This window comes from Cricetulus griseus, chromosome 3 (assembly GCF_003668045.3).
Source record: "Cricetulus griseus strain 17A/GY chromosome 3, alternate assembly CriGri-PICRH-1.0, whole genome shotgun sequence".
NCBI lineage: Eukaryota > Metazoa > Chordata > Mammalia > Rodentia > Cricetidae > Cricetulus > Cricetulus griseus.
The window spans coordinates 102646995-102668467 of NC_048596.1; the positions used below are offsets into that span (position 1 = coordinate 102646995).

At 45.7% G+C, this 21473-nt stretch overlaps 1 protein-coding gene across 5 annotated transcripts in view; it reads right to left on the reverse strand.

The window, feature by feature from the left end:
- Tenm4 (teneurin transmembrane protein 4) overlaps positions 1-21473 on the reverse strand; it is a 719910-nt gene that overhangs the window by 136338 nt on the left and 562099 nt on the right. For all 5 annotated transcript variants that reach the window (XM_027407666.2, XM_027407667.2, XM_035442393.1 and 2 more), the window contains 2 exons: positions 3717-3818; positions 1723-1917 (listed from right to left, as the gene is read on the reverse strand). In XM_027407666.2, coding sequence (XP_027263467.1) covers positions 1723-1917; positions 3717-3818 — 297 coding nt within the window. The remainder of the gene's footprint in view (positions 1-1722; positions 1918-3716; positions 3819-21473) is intronic.

A 21473-nucleotide genomic window follows, 5' to 3' on the forward strand; every position in this document is an offset into this window, starting at 1 on the left:
CTTGAGCCCTGATCCTCAACTGAAGGCTGTCATCTATGCTACAGTGATACTCTGCCAAAGAGGCTTTGAGTGGCCTGGATCTGCCCCCTCTGGGGCTTCTGGGTGACAGGAGTTCCAAGAAAAGATAAAGCTGTCTTCTTCCCTCACACCAAGACAGCCTTGTGAACAGGGGTTATCTCCCGGGAGCTGTGCGTAATGCAGGAGGAACCAGCATGCCTAGAAGGGAGGAGGTGTCTGGGAGGTAGGCTAACTTGGTTTAGATTTTTTCTAGAAGGCATGCCAGACAGTCAGTCTTCTTTTCCTCTTTCACAGAGCCAAGATTCCTGGCAGAAGCTTAGCCCATAATGAATGACAATGCCCACATGGCTAGGCTGCAAGCACAGGCTTTCTCCCCAAAATGTTCCATGCTTCAGTGACCACACAAGCCATTAGATGCCCTTCAGGATGGAGAATGTAGCGTCTCACTTTTCACTGCAAAAGATCTAAGTTGTTTGCACTCTCCTGTCCGTCCCCCCCCCCCCACCCTGCTAGTCCCCTTCAAGCATCCCACCCTTGGCTCCTTTCAAGCTTTAAAAAATATGGGACCATAAACTTCAGAAGAAGGAAGACGGAGAAAAAAGTAAACTTGTTAGCTGATGTTTTATAAACAGGGGGAACCTGTTAGCAACAGAGCCCAAGGAGGAGGGCAAGGAGGAGGTAGACCCCCCCCGAAAAAAAACATTATTATAAACACGAGGCTGTGCAAGCACGTTTTAGCAGAGAAAAAGAAATAATAAAAGAAATCAGTCCCAGATGGCCCTCTTCAGAAGGAGACCTGGAGGAAAAACACTTCATTTCAAATAGATAATGGAAATCAAAGTCCTAAACATTACTATTTTTTTTTCTCTTCGAAAAATATGCCACAGCTCTGGGGCACTGTCCAGTGTCTTTTTGTCAGGGTGAACACACGTGGGCAGGGCTCAGGTAGGATGGCCAACCATTCTAATAGGAACCTATGCTGTGCAGGGTCTCCATCTCATGTGACCAAAAGAAAGGGAAAGCATAAGAGCTTCAAGCTCCAGGTAAGAAAAACCAGGTCTGTGTGTTATGGTGGCTGCTCTCCTCTCTCAATGGCTACCATGGCCATAGAAGCTAAGGGGTCTGCATCAGGACCCACAGGATCACTGGAGGGCTATGGGTAACTGAGACAGGAAATGCCTTTCAGACATTGATCTTGCCCGGCTTCCTACTTTAGGCCTCTTTTAAGAGAGAATGGTGCTGTAAATGAAGGTTCTCTATTAAATACTAAATGGGTTTAGAAAGAAGACTAGCCTTCCTAGGAACCTCTCCCTCCCACTGGGGAAGGAGCCAGGGCACTGGGTGGGAGAAAGCAGGAGGTGACAGCAAGTGCATACGTTGACCATCAGCTGTAAAAGGCAAAGTCCATCCATTTCCAAATCCTGGATGACGAAAGGTGCGGGGGTGAAACTTAGTCATCCCTAGAATAATACTACTAACATAACAGCCACATTTATGGAGCATTTACTAGGTGTCAGCCACTGAGCTAAGTGATTGATATGGGCTATTTAATTCAGTCCTGGCAGTGGCCCCCTGAGGAAGGTAGCCTTGCTTTATGGAAGAGGAGACTGAGCCAGGACTCACAGGTACATCTGATTTCAAAACATGAATCTTTGAAATGTCATATGCTGGCCTCTACCTTAGCAGCAAACCTGTGAATCTTACCTTCCTCACAGCTCTCGCCCTTGTAGCCTGGGTTGCAGATGCAGGTGCCCATGATGCAGGTGCCATGGCTGCTGCAGGCCACATCTATGCATTGGTTGGTGGGCACGTCACATTCAGCACCCTTCCAGCCGCTGTGGCACAGGCACCTGCCCTTCATGTACTGGCCATTCCCACTGCACAGCACGGGACAGGAGGCTGAGGAGATAGCACCAAAATCTGGGGTGAATTGCTACCCAGACCCTTCAGTTGGTCTCTGTTCTCTCCTGCCCTCAGCTTGACTGATAGCCCCAAATGCTTTGTAGGAAACATCCATGTGTGTATGTAGCCATCATCCACTTCCCTTGCATTACATCATTTCAGCTTGAAACACTTCTGGAATTGGAAGGGAAGGTGTGAGATGCAAGGCCAGCAGATGTGGAGTGGTGCTATCGGTTTCTCCAGCCTCCTCAGAATCAGACGGAGCATCCTGGCTGCCAGGAGCCTTAGACAGGAGGCTGGCATCTGTTCCTTATTACCATAGGAAAAAACAGTATCTGGGGTTCCTGGCTGCCTGTGCCACCTCTTCAGCACTCTCCTTCTGTTAGCTCTCTATTGTCACTCTCCGACCCCACCCCTGCCACCACAACACCATTAACTGTTGTCTTTACCCTTGGCAAGTCTTTCAGGCCCCCATTCCAGCCCCATACATCACAGCCCCTCAGAGAAGAGCAGCGCTCCATTCATCTCTGCCTCTTAGCATACAGAGTTTTGTGGTCATCTCTAGGAAGGACACTATATAAGGATAAATTATACTGCAGTATGGTATAGGGACTCACCTGTGCTGAGTTACGAGAAGGCTGTTGTATACATGACTCTTAACTTGGAGCACGTATGGGAAAACATAATAATTCTCCTTAGAAGGAATGACTCAGCTCTCTCTGCACCACCTTTGCTGTGCCCCACCTGGCTTCTGTCCCTTCTAGAGCACTCAGCAGGCAATCACTATGCTTCCCAGGGTTGCCAGCTTGGTTGTTTCTATGCAAGTCTATTTCATATTAGTGGAAGTGAGCAGAGTGCCCAGAGCTACACACTGGGTAGGATTTGTATGCTGTTATTCCCTTGGCCTGGGAAAACATCTCTGTTTTCCATTCTTGAACTCCACAAACCTTGGAGTAGGTCCAACCCCATCTCTTCGCTACACCTTTCTGAGTGGATCTTCCCCCTGCCTAGCTGAGACACCCACACTTTACTTGTGGCCTCTGTTTTAGATATCACTATGCTACTTTGTAATAGTTGGTTTACTCTCAGACAACAGCCTCACTGCTGGGGTAAGCCTGGCTTCCAGCACAGGAAAGACTCCTAAATGCACATGAAGCCAGTGGCTTCTGGATAGAGAGATGGAAAAACCAAGACAAGAGGCCATTTTGGTTTTCCTGTGGGGAACACCAAATTCTCAGGGGCACAGATCTCTAGAAACTTCCCTGTTCATGCAACTAGGACAAAATGAAGGCCAAAAGCACACAGTATGTCTCAGATAGCCTATATCAAAAGTTATTGTCTTTAGCAGTGTATATGTTGAAGGTAACATTAGGGTATGCTGGCATCTTAGCTGAGATTCTGCCTGTGTTGTATGAAAGTGGAGTGGTGCCATGTGCTTCCCACCCACAGGCCAGAGAGGAGGGACATCAAAGGTGCTTGACAAGGGCTGATGGTCCCTCTAAAGACCTCAGTTTTTCAAAGGAACCCCCCCCCACTTCTGCTCTCACTGCAAGAGACACAGTGCTTCCAGTCCTGACCTATCCTGTGTGCTTTCCATAGTTGGACACCAATGGCTGATAGGGTGTGGCTCTACCTTTAAAAGGCTCCCTTTGAAAGGCTACTGAGGAATGGCTCTTGGCAGGGCTTCCTAGACATTTCAGGAGTCAGCTTGAGCCTGAAGTTCCCTCTGAAAAGTGAATCCCAGGTATCCATAGGGTCTGGGAAGTAGTTACCACTAGGCCCATGCGAGAGCTCACCTCGGCCGCAGTCAGGGCCCAGAAAACCCAGGAAGCAGTGGCAGGTCCCCGAGATGCAGTCACCATTACCATAGCAGTTGCTGGGGCAGTTATCCACTGATTCTAGAAGAGAAAAGAGGGAGAGTTGAAAGTGGAGATGGCTTCATGCCACAGAGTTCAGGGTCTGGACTGACTCAAAAGTGAACCAAAACCTACCCGAACACACACACACATTTGTTTTGGTTTATTTTGTTTGTTTGTTTTCTTGTGAGACAGGACTCAAGTAGTCCAGGCTGACCTTGAACTTGCTGTGTAGTGGAGGATAACCTTGAATTTTGGATCCTCCTGTCTCCACCTTGGGATTACAGGTGTTCACCATCACACCCAGTTTTATGCAATGCTGAGGATGGAACCCAGGGCTCTGTGCATGAAAGGCCTGCACTCTACCCAATGAGTCACATCCTCAGCCTCTGTGCCACAATTTTATAAGTTATTTATGTGCCTTTATAATTATGTTATGTTAGTACTGCAGCTAAACATCGTTAGGAGGAAGCAGTATGACTTGTGAACAGTGGTTATCTTCAGTTCTCTTCCATGAATACACCAATGTGTCTTCTCCTGCCTTTACTTTCCATATATCCATCTATCCTCACACCCCCACCCCTGTCTCTAGATGGCACTGCAAAGGCAGCCTGTGGGTGGCCTTTTAGCATTCTCTATTCTCCAATGACAGCCTGAGGGATCTCTGTGATATGAACTTGATGCTGTTATTCTGATACTAAACACCCTCCACCAGTCCTCACTGGCTGCATGAGAAATCAATGCTCTGTTGAAAGGCATAGACCTTTCCCTCCTCCTCCCACTCAGTCCCACATTCAGCCATCTGGACCATTTTTGGGTGGACTGTTACTTCCTCTGACTCCTAAGAACCTCTGACAAATACTTTGTGTGACATGTCAAGGAAGCATGATTGATTTCAGAAAGATTTTAATAAAATATTAAGCAGTTTGTTACTCTAATTAGTAAACAGAATATCTACAAAAATGATCCTTTGAGAATAGTCATTTGTCACCGGTTTTGGTGGTACATGCTGGTAGGATTTACTGAAGGAGGTGGTGGCAGGAGAATAGTCATTTGTCAATAATGCCAGATGCAGAACAAAGCAGACACAACTCTGCTCAGAATACCTGCTTGGCATGTAGTCCCACAAATCTGTTTTATGTCACTGTCACCAAATCTGACATGTGTGTGTGTGTGTGTGTTGTGTGTGTGTGTGTGTGTGTGTGTGTGGTGTGTGTGTATGATTGTTTCCATTTTGCTAGAAAGAAAAACAGCCAAGAGAGACAAAGCAATTTGCTGAAGGCCATGGATAATAGTCACAGAGGCAGGATTTGAACACATACTTTAAGACTTCAAGCTTACACCTTCCATGATGCCATATTCTTTAGGCTTTGCAGAAACTCATTCCACAGCAGAAGCCAGGGGTCTGAAGTAATCCCCAAGGCAGCAGAGGAACCAAGCAAGGGCAGAGAATTCTAGAACTTTTGGAGGCTGGACCATCAAATTCAATGTGCTCACTTAACAGAAAAGGAAACTGAGACTCGGAGAGTAGCAGAGTTAAAGCAGAGGAGGAAGCTAGTAGGGCAGGAAGAATTAAGGACTTGGTTTGTCTTAGATCACAAGGATCCATCAAGAATCCAAGACTGGGGGCTGAAGGGATGGACCAGTGATTAAGAGTGTATACTGGTGCTGCAGAGAACCAGTGTTTGGTTCCCAGCACTCACAAGATCACAACTACCTGTAACTCCACCTCCAGAGGATCTTCTGGCCTCCACAGGCACTGCACTCATGTGTATATATAATTAAAAATAAAATATTCTTATAAATGAGTAAGTAAATAGAAAAAAAAGCCAAGATTGTCGTATCTATGAAAGAGACACCACCATTTCAGACCTGTGCTGCGCTAACAAGGCAAGAAGTGACCTGTCACCTGGTCAGCAGCATGGTAAAGAGAAAAACCTCTCCCTGAGGGTTAGCGGGCATGTACTGGGGTCTATTCTTCCAGTACCATACTGTGTGACCAAAAGCGACTACCTTCCTTTCTCTGAACCTCACTTTCCTGTCTATGCAATGAAGGTGATGGTACGGGTGACTCACTGGGACTGTTTCCTGTTTTAAAATAGTAGGAATTATAGTGAAGACATCAATTGGATGGAGAGGTCATCAAAATATAAGGGCAGCAGAGTGCTCAAGGGTACAATGGCAACTGCTAGGTCAGAGGCTTGAATGGTAGCCTGGTGACATGGAACAGGAGTAGGAGGCATTGATAGCAGGGTTTCCTCAGGATGGAGCACACGCTGCTCTTACAGAAGCCCTGGTTTTGGTTCTTAGCACCATGAGGCATATTTTCTGGGCCTTGCCAGAACTCACCCTACAGCAGAAGCTGGGGGGTTGAGCAAGGCAGGTTTCTGGGACAGCAAGGCCACCAGTGAAGGCAGCAAAGGAGCCAGTGGAAGGGAAGAACATTCCAGAACCTTCAGAAATTGGGAATACAGAATTGAGAGCAAGAGTTACTACTCCAACATGTGGCCTCACCACAGGGCCAAGTGGTCTGTCTGTGTTGCTAAAGAGTGAGGCTTATGGGCCGGGGTCTGAGTATCTATTTTCCAAGGCTTTTCCTGAAAGAGTCCATGTTCCTAGATGTTTAAATCAGTACTGGCTTCCTAAATACACTTCTAAATAAAAGCCACTCAAGAAGTATCATTCTGAACATTATTTTAAATCACAAGAGTTTGAGTAAAGTTCAAGGCCAGATGAGTTTCCCTTTAAACTACTGCTAACTGTACAATGGGAGAGGCAGCTCTGCTGGCCCTGCTGCAGGAGCACAGCACAAGGAGGCTGATGGCCTTGGTTCTGTATCACCTTATGCTCTGGAATGGCTGAGGCCATGGCCTTGGCTCTTATCTATCTCTTCCCTACCTATCTCCTCATCATTGTGCTCATTATCCCTGTATGTCCCTGTTTCCAACTTCTGTTCCTTCTTGCAGAGCTAACTCTAATGCCACAACCTCTGAGAAGCCTTCCTGGCAGCTTAAGCCGGCCAAGTTCTCATCACTATGGAAACACCATATGGTCAACTTTGTTGAGTTTAGAAACTGACTTTATTGATCTGGGTTTATTTATCTGACTTTATTTATCTGGAATCTACCCGCACACAAGGCTCTCTTTTGATGCTCTCACTGAATGAGTTCACTAGGTGGTCTCCCAGATCTAAAAGGCTATAGTTAAGTTCCTCTCAAGCCAAGGGCATGGACTATACCTCCTAATAAACTCACACTAACCACGAGCTCATTTCAACAGGATCCACTCATGGGTGACTAGCATACACTTTCCACATTCTAATCTTACGAAGTCTGCAAGACATGAGCCTATTTGTCACCTGCCAAAACCCCTTTGCTGTAACAGAGTGAGGAAAGCATAGTTTTCTGGGATGCAGGATAGTGTCAGCTCCTAAATCTTACATAATGGAAGCCTAGATGCTTAAAAATTTGTCGTGAGCTGTTAACATTGGGGAAAACAAATGTTTTAAGAGACATGGAGTAATTTGAAGACAGCACTGTGAAAGAGAAGGGAGTCATTTGGAGAATATTTGCTTTTGATAAAATGTTTATGTGTATAGGTTTGCTTCCACATAGAGGAATTTCAGCAACCTTGGGTCTACTTAAGTTCCCATGAATATGGTGCTGGAGAAATAGCTCAGCAGTGAAACACACTTGGCTCTCTTGCAGAGGACCCATGTTCAGTTCCCAGCACCCACATGGTGGTTTACAACCATCAGTAAACTCCACTTCTAGGGGAACTGATGCCCTCTTCTGGCTTCTATGGGCACTGCATCATATGGTGCCCATATGTACACGCAGGCAAAACATTCACACACATTTTTTTTAATTACAGAGAGAAAAAAATAGATTAAGATCCCATGAATACCAAGTCTCTACTGACCACCTAGATATTGCTGTGCTACGGTCTGAGGTAGAAGTGACCATCACAGACCAGTTAGCAGTGTGAACTTTACTATGTAAGCCTGCTGTATATTCCCAATCAGTGTGTGGTGAGGCTCTGCCGCTGCCTTCCTTCTGCTCTGCTTATGTCCATACTCAAGATGCTTTTGTCTAGCAGAAGGAATGCCTGAATTGGAATCCAGAATCCAACCCCCTGTGAGAAACTGGTTTTCATAATTGAGTTTATAGCATGCTCATGAGTATATGGCCTTTTCTACACCGGCTTTTTGTTTTCTGTAAGAGTAGTGGACTTTGGTAGGAGATTTTCAGGCATTTGTTTTCTCTTCCATCAGTCTTAGAATGTGAAGCTTAAAAGTTTCTTTGCTCTGTCTGTGGACATGGGTTGTGAATGATAATGGCCTGTGGATGCTGAACACAACACTGCTACAGATACAAAGGGGCATATTCAGAGGGAAGAAAGGACAAAGGTGCCCCTCATCCTATTCCCTGCCCAACGAGATTTGGATGGGGAGGGATTCATGAGGATGTAGGTATTCTACTGCGGGACCCATTCTGTTTACTGATGCCTTCTTATTGGAACCAAATCCTTAACATAGCCATCCAGTCACATATGACACTGAAGACCAAAGGTCTTCAAAGAAGGCAGATGCTTGGGAATTTCTGCTTGCATTTGTCCCTTCTGTGTTTCTGAAATCCCAAAGCCTGTTTATCTAGGGTACAACCAAGGAAACTATTGACGGGAGGAGGATAATGGGAACAGCTCAGGAACTTCCTGTTTCCCAGGACCAGGACAATGGAAGGGAAGGGGACATTTGCTTGTGACCCTGGTCTAAGCAGTCAAACCCCTGTGGCCCTAGGAGACTGGTGTTGGACCCTTCACCAAAGACAAGGAGGGCCTTTCAGCATCCTCAGTCTCTCTGCTCCCCTGGGATGTGTCTGAGCCTGTGGTCACTACCTCCATTTCCTTCCGGTTTCTGTGTCTCTTCCTAAATTGTAAAGGTAGGTTTCAGAAACTCATTGAGAACTTGGCTGAGGAGCCAACGTATGCCTATTACCCAAACAGTGATCCAATCTTCTGATGCCTACTTCTGGCTGCTGTGTAGAACTGATGACAACTGATGTTATATACAATATTGAACTTAGACCTCAAGACATGGCCCTGACTTTAGCTAGTAAAATTTATGTTACATCTATTCCACCCTCTCAGTTACTGACAAAGATTGAGCTCAGTTGATGAGCAACAAAAAGGAGTAACAAAAGAGGTGAGATGATGATCTTAGTATTAGATTCCACCTTAAGTCCAAGTTGAGAGCCTCTTTATCCTGTTAATGAAACTATAAACACACAATAATATAGTCTAACTCAGCTCTCACAATAATTAAAAAATAAGTATCATGACCAATCACTTTACAGTCTTAATGGAAACCAAGAGCTGAAGTTACTTGTTCAAGTTCACAAAGCTAAGAAGGTGAATCTGGGAAATGAATCATGGCCTGAGAAGTGCTGTATGGCCTGGGCAAAAACAAGGACTCTGGAAGCAGATTGTCTCTTATGACATCTCTCCATCCTCCTTTGTGAAAGTAGGTTAGTAATATGACAGTATCTACTTTGAGGAGTTATTACAGAGAATAAACAGGGTCATGTTGTATGTGGAAAGTAGGTGGCCCAGGACCTGGCTGAGTTGGTCTTTAGGCTTTAAGGAAGGTTCACACATGTCTGCCATTTGTGAACTAACACAAAACACTTAGTTGGTCTAATGAATCCAGATAAGGAGATGCAGGTTGTTGGAGGTAAATATATACACATGTAAAACACACAGAAACTGTGCTTGGTAAAAAAATGTGAAAGCAAACAATCCATGTTCCTAGTGTACAGAGGGCAGGGCATTGGGGTAAATTTTCTCCTGGGGAAAGCACTGTCAAAGACAATTAAACTTGTTGTCTTCCTCAAGTCCAACTCTGGCACACTCATGCCAACACCTAAAAGGACTTTTCTCCCGTGTTTTCCAGATTGGTGCTGGGCAGGCGCCAGGTGCCGGAAAGCTGTTCTGGGGCCTGTGAGGTGTCAGTCCCTGTAGGCACCCCAGCTTTCTTTGCAGATGATGGAATCCAAAGGTCTTCAGTCTGCAGCCGTCTAGGTCAACACAATGACAAGAACTTGACAGAACCCCTGACAGCCTTGGCTTGATGCCAGCCCTGTGCTGGCATTTGAGCTGGGAAACCTGTTTTCAGTCAAATTCAGAAGTCTACCAAACCACCACAGAGACGCTCTGAGGAGGGGTCTAGGAAAAAAGTCTTCCCTTTATTCCCTCTATATGTCTTGGCTCTTCATTCATTATTTCTTTGGGGGAAATCAAATTCCACCAGCAATATGGTGAGTTCCTTAAAGACAGATGCCATGTCTGGTTTCCCAAGGAGCCTGATGGGGGTTAAACAAAATGGTCAACGACACTTGCTGTGCTGGCAAGTAAACAGGGACACGAAGTGGAAGTGGAGGAAGAGGTCAGAGAGTAAGGCGAAACACCGCCATTAAGCTGGAAAGGGTAGGTGAGTATCTAAGAAAGTCTTTTCCTCGCCTCTGTTCTTACTGGATGGTGCTAAGAACGCAGGCAGTGACAGGAAGCTCACAGCCGGACTGCACTGTATTCTCAGATCATAGTTAGAGTTCATAAGTTCACATCTGGCAGCCACATTTAAGAGGCTGATAAGATAAGTTGGGACATGCTCGCTGAGGAACGGGAGGAAAGATAAGGGAATCTGAAGTCACATTTCAAAGAAGGAATTCTTGCAGGGACTGAGAATTGAGCTCAGGTAGTATGACCTCTGATCAAAATACATACATTACATGAAATGAGAAGGAGATTTTGCTCTGTGGTCCTGACAGGCTGGCCTATGAGTAAGGACTATCTATAGTCTTTGGAAAACTGGCTTTGCTTGCGGCAGGGTAGAACATTACTTCCTGGTTGGGCAGTGTTCTACTTAATGTGCAAATATCTGTCCAAATACCGAGGACTGGAGACAGGATGTGTACATGTCACTTTTCAAACTACAGCAAATGGTGTCACTCAAAGCAGGGGTTTGCTGGAGGTTTGCTAGCTGAAGGACTAAATGAATGGTACAAGGCCTGTGCTGGACAGTGTCAACTTGACACGAACTCGAGTCACCTGGGAAGATCAGAACTCAATTGAGGAATTGCTTTTATCACACGGACCTATGGGCATGTCTGTGGGACATTTTCTTTATTAACAATTGATGTGAGGGGACCCCGTTCACAGTGGGGGGTACCACTCTTGCGCAGGTGGTCATGGACTGTGTAAGAAAGAAAGCTGAAAAAGCCACGAAGAGCAAGTCGGTAAGTAGTGTTCCTCGTGGTCTCTGATTTAGTTCTTGCTTCCAAGTTTATATCTTGAGCTCCTGTCTTGGCTCCTCATTGATAATGGACTATAACCTGTAAGCCAAATAAACCCATTGCTCCCCAAGTTGCTTTTGGTCATGGTGTTTATCATAACAATAGAAAGTAGCTAGAACAAGGCCATACATTTTCAATTTCTAGATGTATTCAAGTAGAGGATACACTAATGACTACTGGTCATACCTTGGATGGGGGGATTAAATACAAAGCCTGAAATGTAAGGTATAAACCATGGTATAAAGGAACACACTTGATATACCAAGAAACTAGGCTCTCTTCTTACTCCTGACACCAGAGTTTTAAGTGACCTTGGCCAAGTCTCTTTCTGTCTTGGGCCCTATCTTTTGATTTCCAACATTTATTTAATTTGCTCTGCAAGTATTTGCAGAGAAACTGCTCAGGCTTAGCAGGTATTCTAGTGAAAATGAAGGCCAAGGTGATCTGTCAAGTCTAACATATGAGACCCAGTGAGTCAAACCCAGTTGCCACCATGGAAACTATACAAGTCAATGAAAAGCCTGAGAAAATCATCCTGGTGTTTGTGGTTTGAGGTGGAAAAGAAGTTTGCTCTTTTCAGGGTAGACTCTACCATCCACCTGAACACTGCACTCACTGACTGCCTCTGGCTGAGCCTGGCCTCTCTTCCTGGGTCTGTTGGCAGTGGCTTTCTCAGGTGTCACAGGCAAGCTGCTGACTCTGGTTCCACAACTTTTCCCAGAGCAAATGATACGTGTACTTTCCTGTTTGGGCTGAGAACACATGCTGAAGAGTCCCTGAGATGCAGACCAAATGGTGATGGGGCTGACAAGAGCTGTGTCATTCAACACAAGGGATCTGGAGGAGGGGTGCGTGGTTGGCACTTAGGGGGACCTTCCCTTCCTGGGATCATTTCCCCATAGGTGCTTCCAGCATCCATTGCTCCATTCAAGTTTCCTTCCAAAGCAACAGGCCCAGGCAGGCTGCATGACATCACCCTTCCTCTGTCCATGGTTGTTTAGACCATGCAGAGAGAGCCCATTCATAAGCTGAACCCCACTCTGGGTCTCACTCTACTGTTTTGGACCAATCAGGGTCTTGCTTTTTCAGATTCAAACTAGAAGAGATCAACTAGAAGGGATGAATAACTCCAATGTTTGCTAGCACAACAAGGTAACTGTGGTTGACAACAACTAATTTTATACTTCGAAACAGCTAATAGAAAGGATGTTGACTGCACTCAACATTTGACAAAGAAGTCACAAATGTTTGGAGTGATAGCTATATTGATTACACGTCGTGTACATTTTGTGTACCCATTTTGTGCAATTTTTGTGTGTCATTTAAAACTGGAAATGTATTTTAAAGATTAAGAATGTGGCATGTGGTGTTGGAAGCAGAAGTCTAATATGACCAATCCTAGCACGTAGGAGCTGAGGCAGAAGGATCAGAAGTTCTAAGCTGTCCTTGGGTATATAGTGAATTTGAGGGCTACAAGAAATAAAAACAAACAAACAAACAAACAAACAAACAGAAAAGTAAAAAGAAGAAAAAAGAAAGAGAGGACTTATAAAGGCCATTCTGGCTAAAGAGTAACCCAGTCAGAGAAAGTGGTCTTGGGCCAGGATGCAGGCTGTCAACTGAGGGAAGCCAGGGCTGAAGGCAACCAAGGCCTACAAAAAAAGAAAGAATAGATTTCTCAAGATGCCCGATTCCTGGAGGCTCTTCATTGCCCTCAGCCACAGCCCACAGTGCTTTGTGAAATGACTCTACTGCCACGCTGGCTTTTCCTCGAGGTCACCTGAATGTGCTTTTTTGCCCCTGGCAACTGAGAGAACCCCAGGACATACACTCACCCGTGCACCTTCTCAGGGTTGACATGCCTGACATTTGCAGGCTTTCAGGAAAACTGACAAGTGCAGAAGCTAGTATTTTTTTATAGCATTTCCACATACAGTTGTACTTGGTCTCTATGAGTAAAGGGTCATAGTCCTTTATGTAGGATATGTGGGTACATTTCTCACATGTAAGAAGACAAGCGGAGTACTTATCACTCCCCCATTTTACAGACAAGCACGCAGGCCCCGACAACTTGCCCAACCGTCCAAAACCTAGTGTCAGACTAGTATTTAAATTGGGTCATTCTGCTTTCCTTTCACATAGGGGTGCCTCCTGCACAACTGCCAACGTCACTCTTTTTACCTTTAATCTCATAGTTAAAGAATCTAGACTGCTTATAAGATGTGCACAACCCAGAAAATGCCAACAAGAGACTGGGTTTTGATCATTTACAAAAGGCCTACTATCATTCCAAACTCAGCACACAGCAGGAAGCACACGCCCTTGTATCCTATATAAGCCACAGTATTGATTCACTTATTCTCTAATAATTAGTTCATCAAGCTAATGTATCAGGAAACCCCAAAGCTTGGTTCTTGTTCTCAAGGATCACTGGTGTACTAGGGTTTTTTTTTCCTCCACTTTGACCAAATACCCATCATAAGAATTAATAGGAGAAATTGTTTATTATGGCTCATGGTTTTGAAATCATTCCATCAAAGTAGGGAGGATGGAGTAAGCAAAGCAATTCAGATCATGGCAGTCTGTCCTTACCCCCAGTTTATCAAGGCAGCCTTGCAAACACTCTCCTCCTACTCACTATATCTGAATGCCAGTTTACTCTTCAGTGACCACTCACCTACTGCCAAAAATATGTCTGGTACAGAGGTCCTTAGGAAAATCGGCCTGATTCTATGTGAGGGCAGTGATTTCCAGTCTTTGGTCTATGACAGCCACCTCAAAGCTTGTGAGAACATAGAGATCCTGGGCTCTACCCCTTAAGTTAGCAATGTGATAGGTCGAACGTAGAGAGATAGGGGCCCAGGTGATTGATGCTGATGCCAAATGCCTAGGACCCACTCTGAGGACAGCAAGGATGGCATTTTATACAAAGGTGTGTGAAAGCAAGCCAGAAGTGGCAGGAAGATGCAAAGTATGCAAGGATGCAAGAGAACTTGTGGCCCAGTTCCAAAGAGGAGGGTCTGGTCCTCCAGGGGCTACCCATGTGAGTAGTTTAGAGAATAGACTGCCTTTTGAAATGCTAAGCAGCTCTGGGGAGGATGGGGGCCAAGCCAGAGCCAGATCCAGAATAATTTTTTTTTTGGTGCTCCCACGCAGTGACCTGCTAATCATCCTGCCAACTTCATGTCAAGCCTGTCTTTGGGACAAATTACTTAAGAAATCAGCTTTTTAAAAGCTTGACTCAGCTGCTGGCTAGAGACTTCCATCTAATGAGCATCACTTTGTGTGGAATTATTCCAGGATGACAGACAATGCAAGAACAGAAACAGGCTTGGGTGGGGGGTTGCTAATTATTCTCCAATCATTTATCCAGGCTAGTCACCAAGGCATTCTCTGCTGCTTACAGATCACACAGAAAACCAAATTCTCCCTCTTGCCTGATGTCAGGACAGTTACTTTGAAAGATCCATACAACCAAGCAAGGATGGCTTATATGGCACAGGGTAAAAACACCTTTTTTGGGGGGTGGCTCTGGGGATGCCTCAGTGGGTAAGTGTTTGCTGCACAAGCCTGATGATCTGAGTTCAGGTCTCCACATACAAACCAGACACCTTGCCCAAGAGCCTGTAAACCCCAGGGTGCTCCCCTGGGAAAGTGGGAGATAAAATCAAGAAAATCTTAAAAAAGCTTAAGGGCCAGCTAGTCCTACTTATACTTCAGCAAGGAGACCCTGTCTCCATCAAGGAGGGAAGATGAGTACCAACATCCTTACCGCCTCACATGCACACCTGTATCCCCACCACAAAGGACACACACACACACACACACACACACACACACACACACACACACACACACACACACACACACACAAACTCACAGCAAAATCTTCCCCAAACTGACCAACTAAATTCCTTATTTAAAACTCTCCAAGCCTGAGTTACCTCCAGCACGGACTCTTGCATCAGCGTTCTGCGTGGCCTTTGCTCGCTAGCCTTCCCCTTTCACGCATCCCTGCTATGCAGGCAGAGCTGTCAGTTTGGGATTGAGTCTCTTCCCCACCATCTGGAGCAGGCATCACCAGTGGGAGCCCCTTGGACACATTTGTTTGTGCAGTGTTTTTGAAATTTGAATTGGATGCCAGGATTTTTCAACAAGGAGATTCAACAAGGGGGAAAATCTTAATGCTGGCTTTTATTTGAAAACTAAAAACAGTGATGTGGTAGCAATCTGCTTTCATTTAGAGAAGGTCAAGGCCCCTGTGGTCAGTCAGTGCACTCTGGAGCTTTTTAGCTTGGTGTCACCTGCCTGGTCCCAAGGTATCTGAAAGGCCACAGGGTCTGGAGCAGTGTCCTCCCACAGCCACTTGGTAGGGTATCCCAGCCACATACCATCTGTCCTATTATTCACTTAGCATTTGTTTGAATTGTTGATTTTCTGAAGCAAATTTAAAACAGAAAATTTAATATCACTATGAAACAATGACTCGCTTTTCCTAATTATAGCTTTGCCAGCTCACTCAAGTAAACCCGTGATTTCTGAAACAGCCCATGCAATCTAACAGAGTCTTGAGAGCTACGCTTTAGGAAACACAAGGAAGGGCAAAGCTCACTGCCCTTTCTATCCATTATTTTTGGGGCTGGGTTCCAGCTCTGCTATAGAGTGAGTGTTCAGCATGCCTGAGGCCTGTGTTAAGTCTCTAGTTCACAAACAAAATGAAACCCAAACACATCTCTTTGCCCCAAAGGTCTGCCTGGTGCACTTTTCATGCTGCAGTCTAGTTACTCCCCATAGTCTGGCCTCTTGAGTCCACTCAACCTTCTCAGCTTCCCTGGGGCAGCCAATGTTGGTAAAATTCCCTGTCAATCCTGGCCTTCCTCTACCCAAATTTCTAGACAGATTTTTCTGTCCCTCTGTGTGTTTATTTGGGACTTAACTACTGGAATCTGGCAGGACAGAAACTTTCATCTACACAATTTATTTCTTTTCAATGATTAACTTTATTTTTAATGTGTGTGTGTGTGTGTGTGTGTGTGTGTGTGTGTGTGTGTGTAAATTTATGTCATTTAGCTAGCTACATTTGTGTGGGTGTTCTCAGAAGCTAGAGGAAGGTATCAGACCCTATGTAGCTGGGGCTATGGTTGTGAGCCTCCTAAGTGGGTGCTGGGAACAGAACCTGGACCCTCTGGAAGAGCAGGAAGTGCTCTGAACCACTAAACCATCTCTCCAGCCCCCATACCTAATTTATACCATGCCCCTTCTATGAATCTCTCAGATTTCTCCTAGTGAGACTGAGCTCTCCTCATCTTCTAATGGCAATTTACATCATTCTGTCATTTGTCTTCGGCTGTGCAGTCATCTACAAGCTCTGATGTTCATCTGACTGGACAACAGATTCCTGCAAAGGAAGGGGTCTGTCCCCACTTATCTATGCTACTCTGCTTTGTCCCGAGGCCATACTTGGTAAGTTGCAATTGAGGAACCACAACGATAGTTGAAGTCTTCAGGTGTGCTTGGCCTCATGTGTTAAGGCCAGGACCTTCTCTTGGGCCTCCTCTTGCTTCCTTGTTAACTTCTTTTAGTCTTTAAACTTTCATTCTGCCAACTTTCCCCAAGCCTGTGGCTTCACTGTCATCCCTTACCATTGAACCCACTACATTCAGCTAGACCTGGTCCTGGCTTTCTTCTCTCAAACTAACCACATAGTGGGAGGGCATGTGGTAATAAAATTTTGTGGGCCCTCTGTCCCCTATTTCAGTGGGAGCTGTCAACATGGTTTCCATGAATTATGTACTTGAATTACTTCTATCAGGACATAACAGGAGAAATTGATTAGCAAGATGGATAAATTCTCTGCCTCTGGTGGATTTTTCTTTGCAATAATCATAATGTGTGTTGGTCAGTCACACAGTGATTTGACCAATCATTCTTTCTTATTTATCTACTAGGTAACACTCAGCATAATAACTTGGGTCTATATCTACAGGCCAGAGGCCAAGTTGGACTTCTACTTGACACCAAATCCTATTAGAGACCATGGTAATGTGGTTATATGTTCATGTTCAATATTTTATAGCTGTCTCAGCCACCTAGACAGCTCATGCTTGTCGCCTTAAGGCAGACACCACCCCATGGCAAACACAATAGCTACATATCTTGCAAGGAACTGAGAAATATCTGCTGCTGTGGAATGTGAGAGCCTTCCAGTGACTTCTGACTCTCTAACATGACTCTCTGACAGTAAGAAGGCTTTTAAGCTGCCTTGGTCCTGGGCTATAGTTCAAACACTGCTTTTACCTACAGAGGAAGGCTGCCTTGTTCCCAGCCCAGTGAGATGCTGGCATTCTGCAGACCAGGGCTATTGTGTATCTAGGAAAAAGTTTGGACATCTCTAGCTCCTGTCCTCAGTTCTCTGTGTGCCTGGGTGAAGCAGCTTTGGGCGTTCTGCCACCACCCATGGTGGGCCAGCTGTCCTTTACCCCCATAGTTCCTTCCACTTGCTTAAAGTACCCAGTGGTTAGTGGGAGTCTTCATTGTCTTTGCTGAGCCTCTGGACTTCCCCAGCTGCTCAGGTAGGAGCCTACCTCGGGCATGATTTGATTGTTCACACAGAACTCTCTGGTTTGCAGCTGAACATGGTCTACGCCATCAGATGAGCCCTGACTGGAGTTACAGCTCTGACTCTCACAAGCAGCTCTGGCTTCTGGTTTTCTCACTCACATATCTTCTAGGCAGCCATGGGGTAAAGAAGATACAGCATATACAGCAATCAGAAGATTCGATGCAAAGATCTCAGCGGTGGGAGGTAAATGAAACTGAGTCAAACAAAGCAACACGTGTGTGTGCCTAGCCAGAATCTACATGATACAATGGGCTTTAAGAGAGCAAGACTCAGGTTTCTAATTCCATATGGCCACATACATGTAACCTTGAGGAGGTCACTTTCCCATTCCACACCTCCATTTTTCCAGCCTGCGAATTCGAATATGTATAAAGCTCCAGATGCAGCATCACTTCAGTATCAGTAACTGACCAACTGTGGACAGGGGGCCATGGACCCTTCTTTGAAGCTGACTGTTGGCTGACCTTCGTCGGGGCCCCCAAGACACTGTGTGTGCAGGTGTGTATGCTTTATGACAACCGGGTAAGAGTGTGCCTGGCTGTGGGCCTGGGAAAGCAGCAATTAATGCTCCCACGCCGTCTTCACAAAGAGATGGCTTATATTTTTAAGACACAACTGAGTTCGTGGGAGATCATGTTTCTTCCACCTGCAGGATACACATCACACTGCGACGGGCCTGCACTGTGGCTGCTCAGTTCCCTCTTCCTTTCAGCTCTGACCTCCCAGGCACCCACAGATATTTCATAGACACAACTTCCTCTTCCTGTGAAAGATGACTTTCAAGGGTCTAATCCACTGGAACTTTCTCATGAAATCACTTACTACTGGCTAGTTCCTGCTGCTACCCCCCACCCATGCCCTGTTTCTGCCTTCCATCAATGCCTTGGTGGTGTTCATGACAAAGGAGGCTTTTTTTTTTTAAATGATCAGGCCTGTTCTATCTCTACAGGCAGGTTTTGGGCCCCAGTGACCAGAGCATTGTGCACTCAGGGAAAGCCACGAGACAGCTGTGGCCTGCCCACTGTTTGTTTAAACTGGAGGTGATTAGGAGTCATGCTGGATTTGTGGGTTTTGAGGCTTCTAAAGGATGGAACAGAGAATAGGAACAAAAAATGGACTAAACCCTTCAGGGGGGCAGATTCATCTTCCTGATGATTTCCCTCATATGGATCCAGAGAGGCAGCAAGTGTGTGAGTGGCTGCAAGGCCTCTGTCACTCTGCCTTTGTGGCACTGGCCAGGATTCCCATGTACTTAAATGCAGGGGCCTTAGAGTGTTCAGACTGTTGTGGCTACTGCCCAGGGCATCTGAAGCCGTAGAGCGCTCAGGCTATTGCCCTGTACATCTGAAGGTTTGCCAACCTCTGGTTTGCTGAAAGTCTGGAGAGACCCAACACCGACAACTTCCTCCTCAGACTTACTGAGGGAACACTTCCTGAGATATCCTGTGAGAGCCAAAGGAGGGCAAGAACATTTGGTTTCTCTTACCTTCCATCCATGTTCCTGTCTTTCTAGTGTAGATAAAAGGAGGCCACATAAGGCAGCTAGGTGACAGAGGCCAGGAACAAGGTCAGGAGGGACTCCCTACAGTTCAAGCTGGAGGCTGGAAGGAGCTGTATTTTAGGTAAATTGAGTGCTGGCTGTTGTAAATGTGTCTCCTTTCTGAACAGCCTTTTGAGGCCAACCACAAGCAGGCTGGCTGGAAGCACAAGTCTGAGCCTAGGGCTAAGGTTCCTCCAGATTTTGCTCAATCCTCAGGCTTTCTCATCGAGCTTCTGTGTTGGGATTCAACACAGAAGAACACAATATGAATGCCTACTTCCCATCAGGTAGCATCTATGTGACTCACTCAGTCCTTGCAGGAGTCATGGTGGGTAAGGATATTCTTACCACCTCAGAACCCAACGGATACAGACCATCTTTCTCCCAAGCCTCCCTCTCTACCCTGACTCTACACTCCATTAACTTCTTTCTCAGAATCTGTGCCCCTGGCTCTTCCTAACCATCCTTCTCTGCTCTCTTGTTTACCTTATCATATAGTGCCCCTCATGTTGGCCTTCTCAAAATTCCATTGACAGTTCACCCTGTATCACAGTGCTGGCTGTCTTCAGTGTTGTCTATGTCAAGTGTGGGACTGTGAGAAGCTCGCAGAAGACTTCCCCTTTGAGGACTCTTGGGAAGATGAGTGGTTTTTGAAAACTTAGCTGGGCTGGCCACATGTGATCCAGTAAGCCATCGCCCTCAGTGACAGGAACACACTTGTGTTAGTCCCCTTTCTCTATCAGCTTTTGGACCTGATGCATTCAGCCTTCGGTTTTCTTATCTAGTGTTTATCTTCAGCCCATATCCACTCCATTAGTGGAGATTTTATTTCAACTTTCCTACTTTTAATGTCCCAGGCCCTTCCATACTCCCTGATTTATTCCCTCCTGGGTGTATGCTCTTGTTTTATAGAATAGTGAGATCTTTTCAGCACAATCACCATGGATTCTTGCTTCTTTTCCTTTGGAATTCCTATCACTGGAGCTTGCCCCACTGTTTTTTTTTTTTTCCCTTCTCATCCTTTTATTTTCCTCCTTCTCCTATTTGCTAAGTCTTTTTCTCACTTGCTGAAAGGTTTGCTCACATGCCTGATAATCCTCTGGCCTCTTCATACTTAGGCCTGAGAACAAGAAGCGCCCTGTCAGCTGTTGACTGTCACTGCAGGATGGAAACTCTTGCATTTTGTGGATAATCCCTCAATGGCACCATCTACAGGGGCTTTTCATCCCCTCGTCTAATTTATTTTTCTAATAATCTCCTTCCTTAGACAGAAGACGTGTGTTTGCTTGTCAAAAACAGGGTCTAGAAATGTCACTTCCTGCATTTAGCTTACACTTATTTCCTGTTTTCTGTGTGTGGCTTTCCCCTGTCTCCCCTATGCCTTTTGCCTGTGGCCCTGATTATGAAGCCTCTCTCTCTCTAGTCCTAAGGAATATGCCTCACATCCTGTCTGTGTGTGAGGAAAGAGAGCTGGGAGTCTGGCTGCAACTGCCTCTATATCACAGGGCTGTGTCTCATTTCCCAGCTGTGCTTCCTCTTGCCTTCATTGTCTCTGTTCTCTCCCCACTCCACCCTCATACCAGAAATTGTCTGGACTCTGCTTCTTACTGTTTCAACCACCCATGTGCTCAGTGCTCAGCTTTCTCCATGTCCCCAACTCTACCCATTGTCTACTTAAGAAAAACCTGCCACCTGCCGACATGTCTTGTAGGCCGTTGTTTCATTCTTTTATCCTTGTGTGTTTATTACACATTTGTTTGTTTCAAATCATTGCTCCTGTTATAGGGGGAGATTCTGCTGCATTTGACACTAGCTTCTGGCCCCTCTGAAGAGCTCTTTCCCCAGCTTTACAAATGGCATGCTTTCTGATTCTCCTACCACTAGAGTCTCTCCTCACTCTCCTTCCTGGCTCTTCCCTCACCTATTAAAAGTTGGTCCTCCTTAGGCATCTATCCGAAGCCATCTTCTCTGCTCTCTCATCTGCCCCCTCAGCATTTTGAAGCCTCAGCTCAGATTCCATGCACTTACAGTTAAACCTTTCCTGACTCCCATTCCCATGAGGTCAGCATCCCGTATCCCTAGACCCCACACTTTTCCTTTCTGTGTCATCACAGGGCATTGCTGCCCAAAGCCTGTCTTCCATGGTAGACTCTGAGATCCTGCAGGGCAGAGCTCATTCAGCCTCA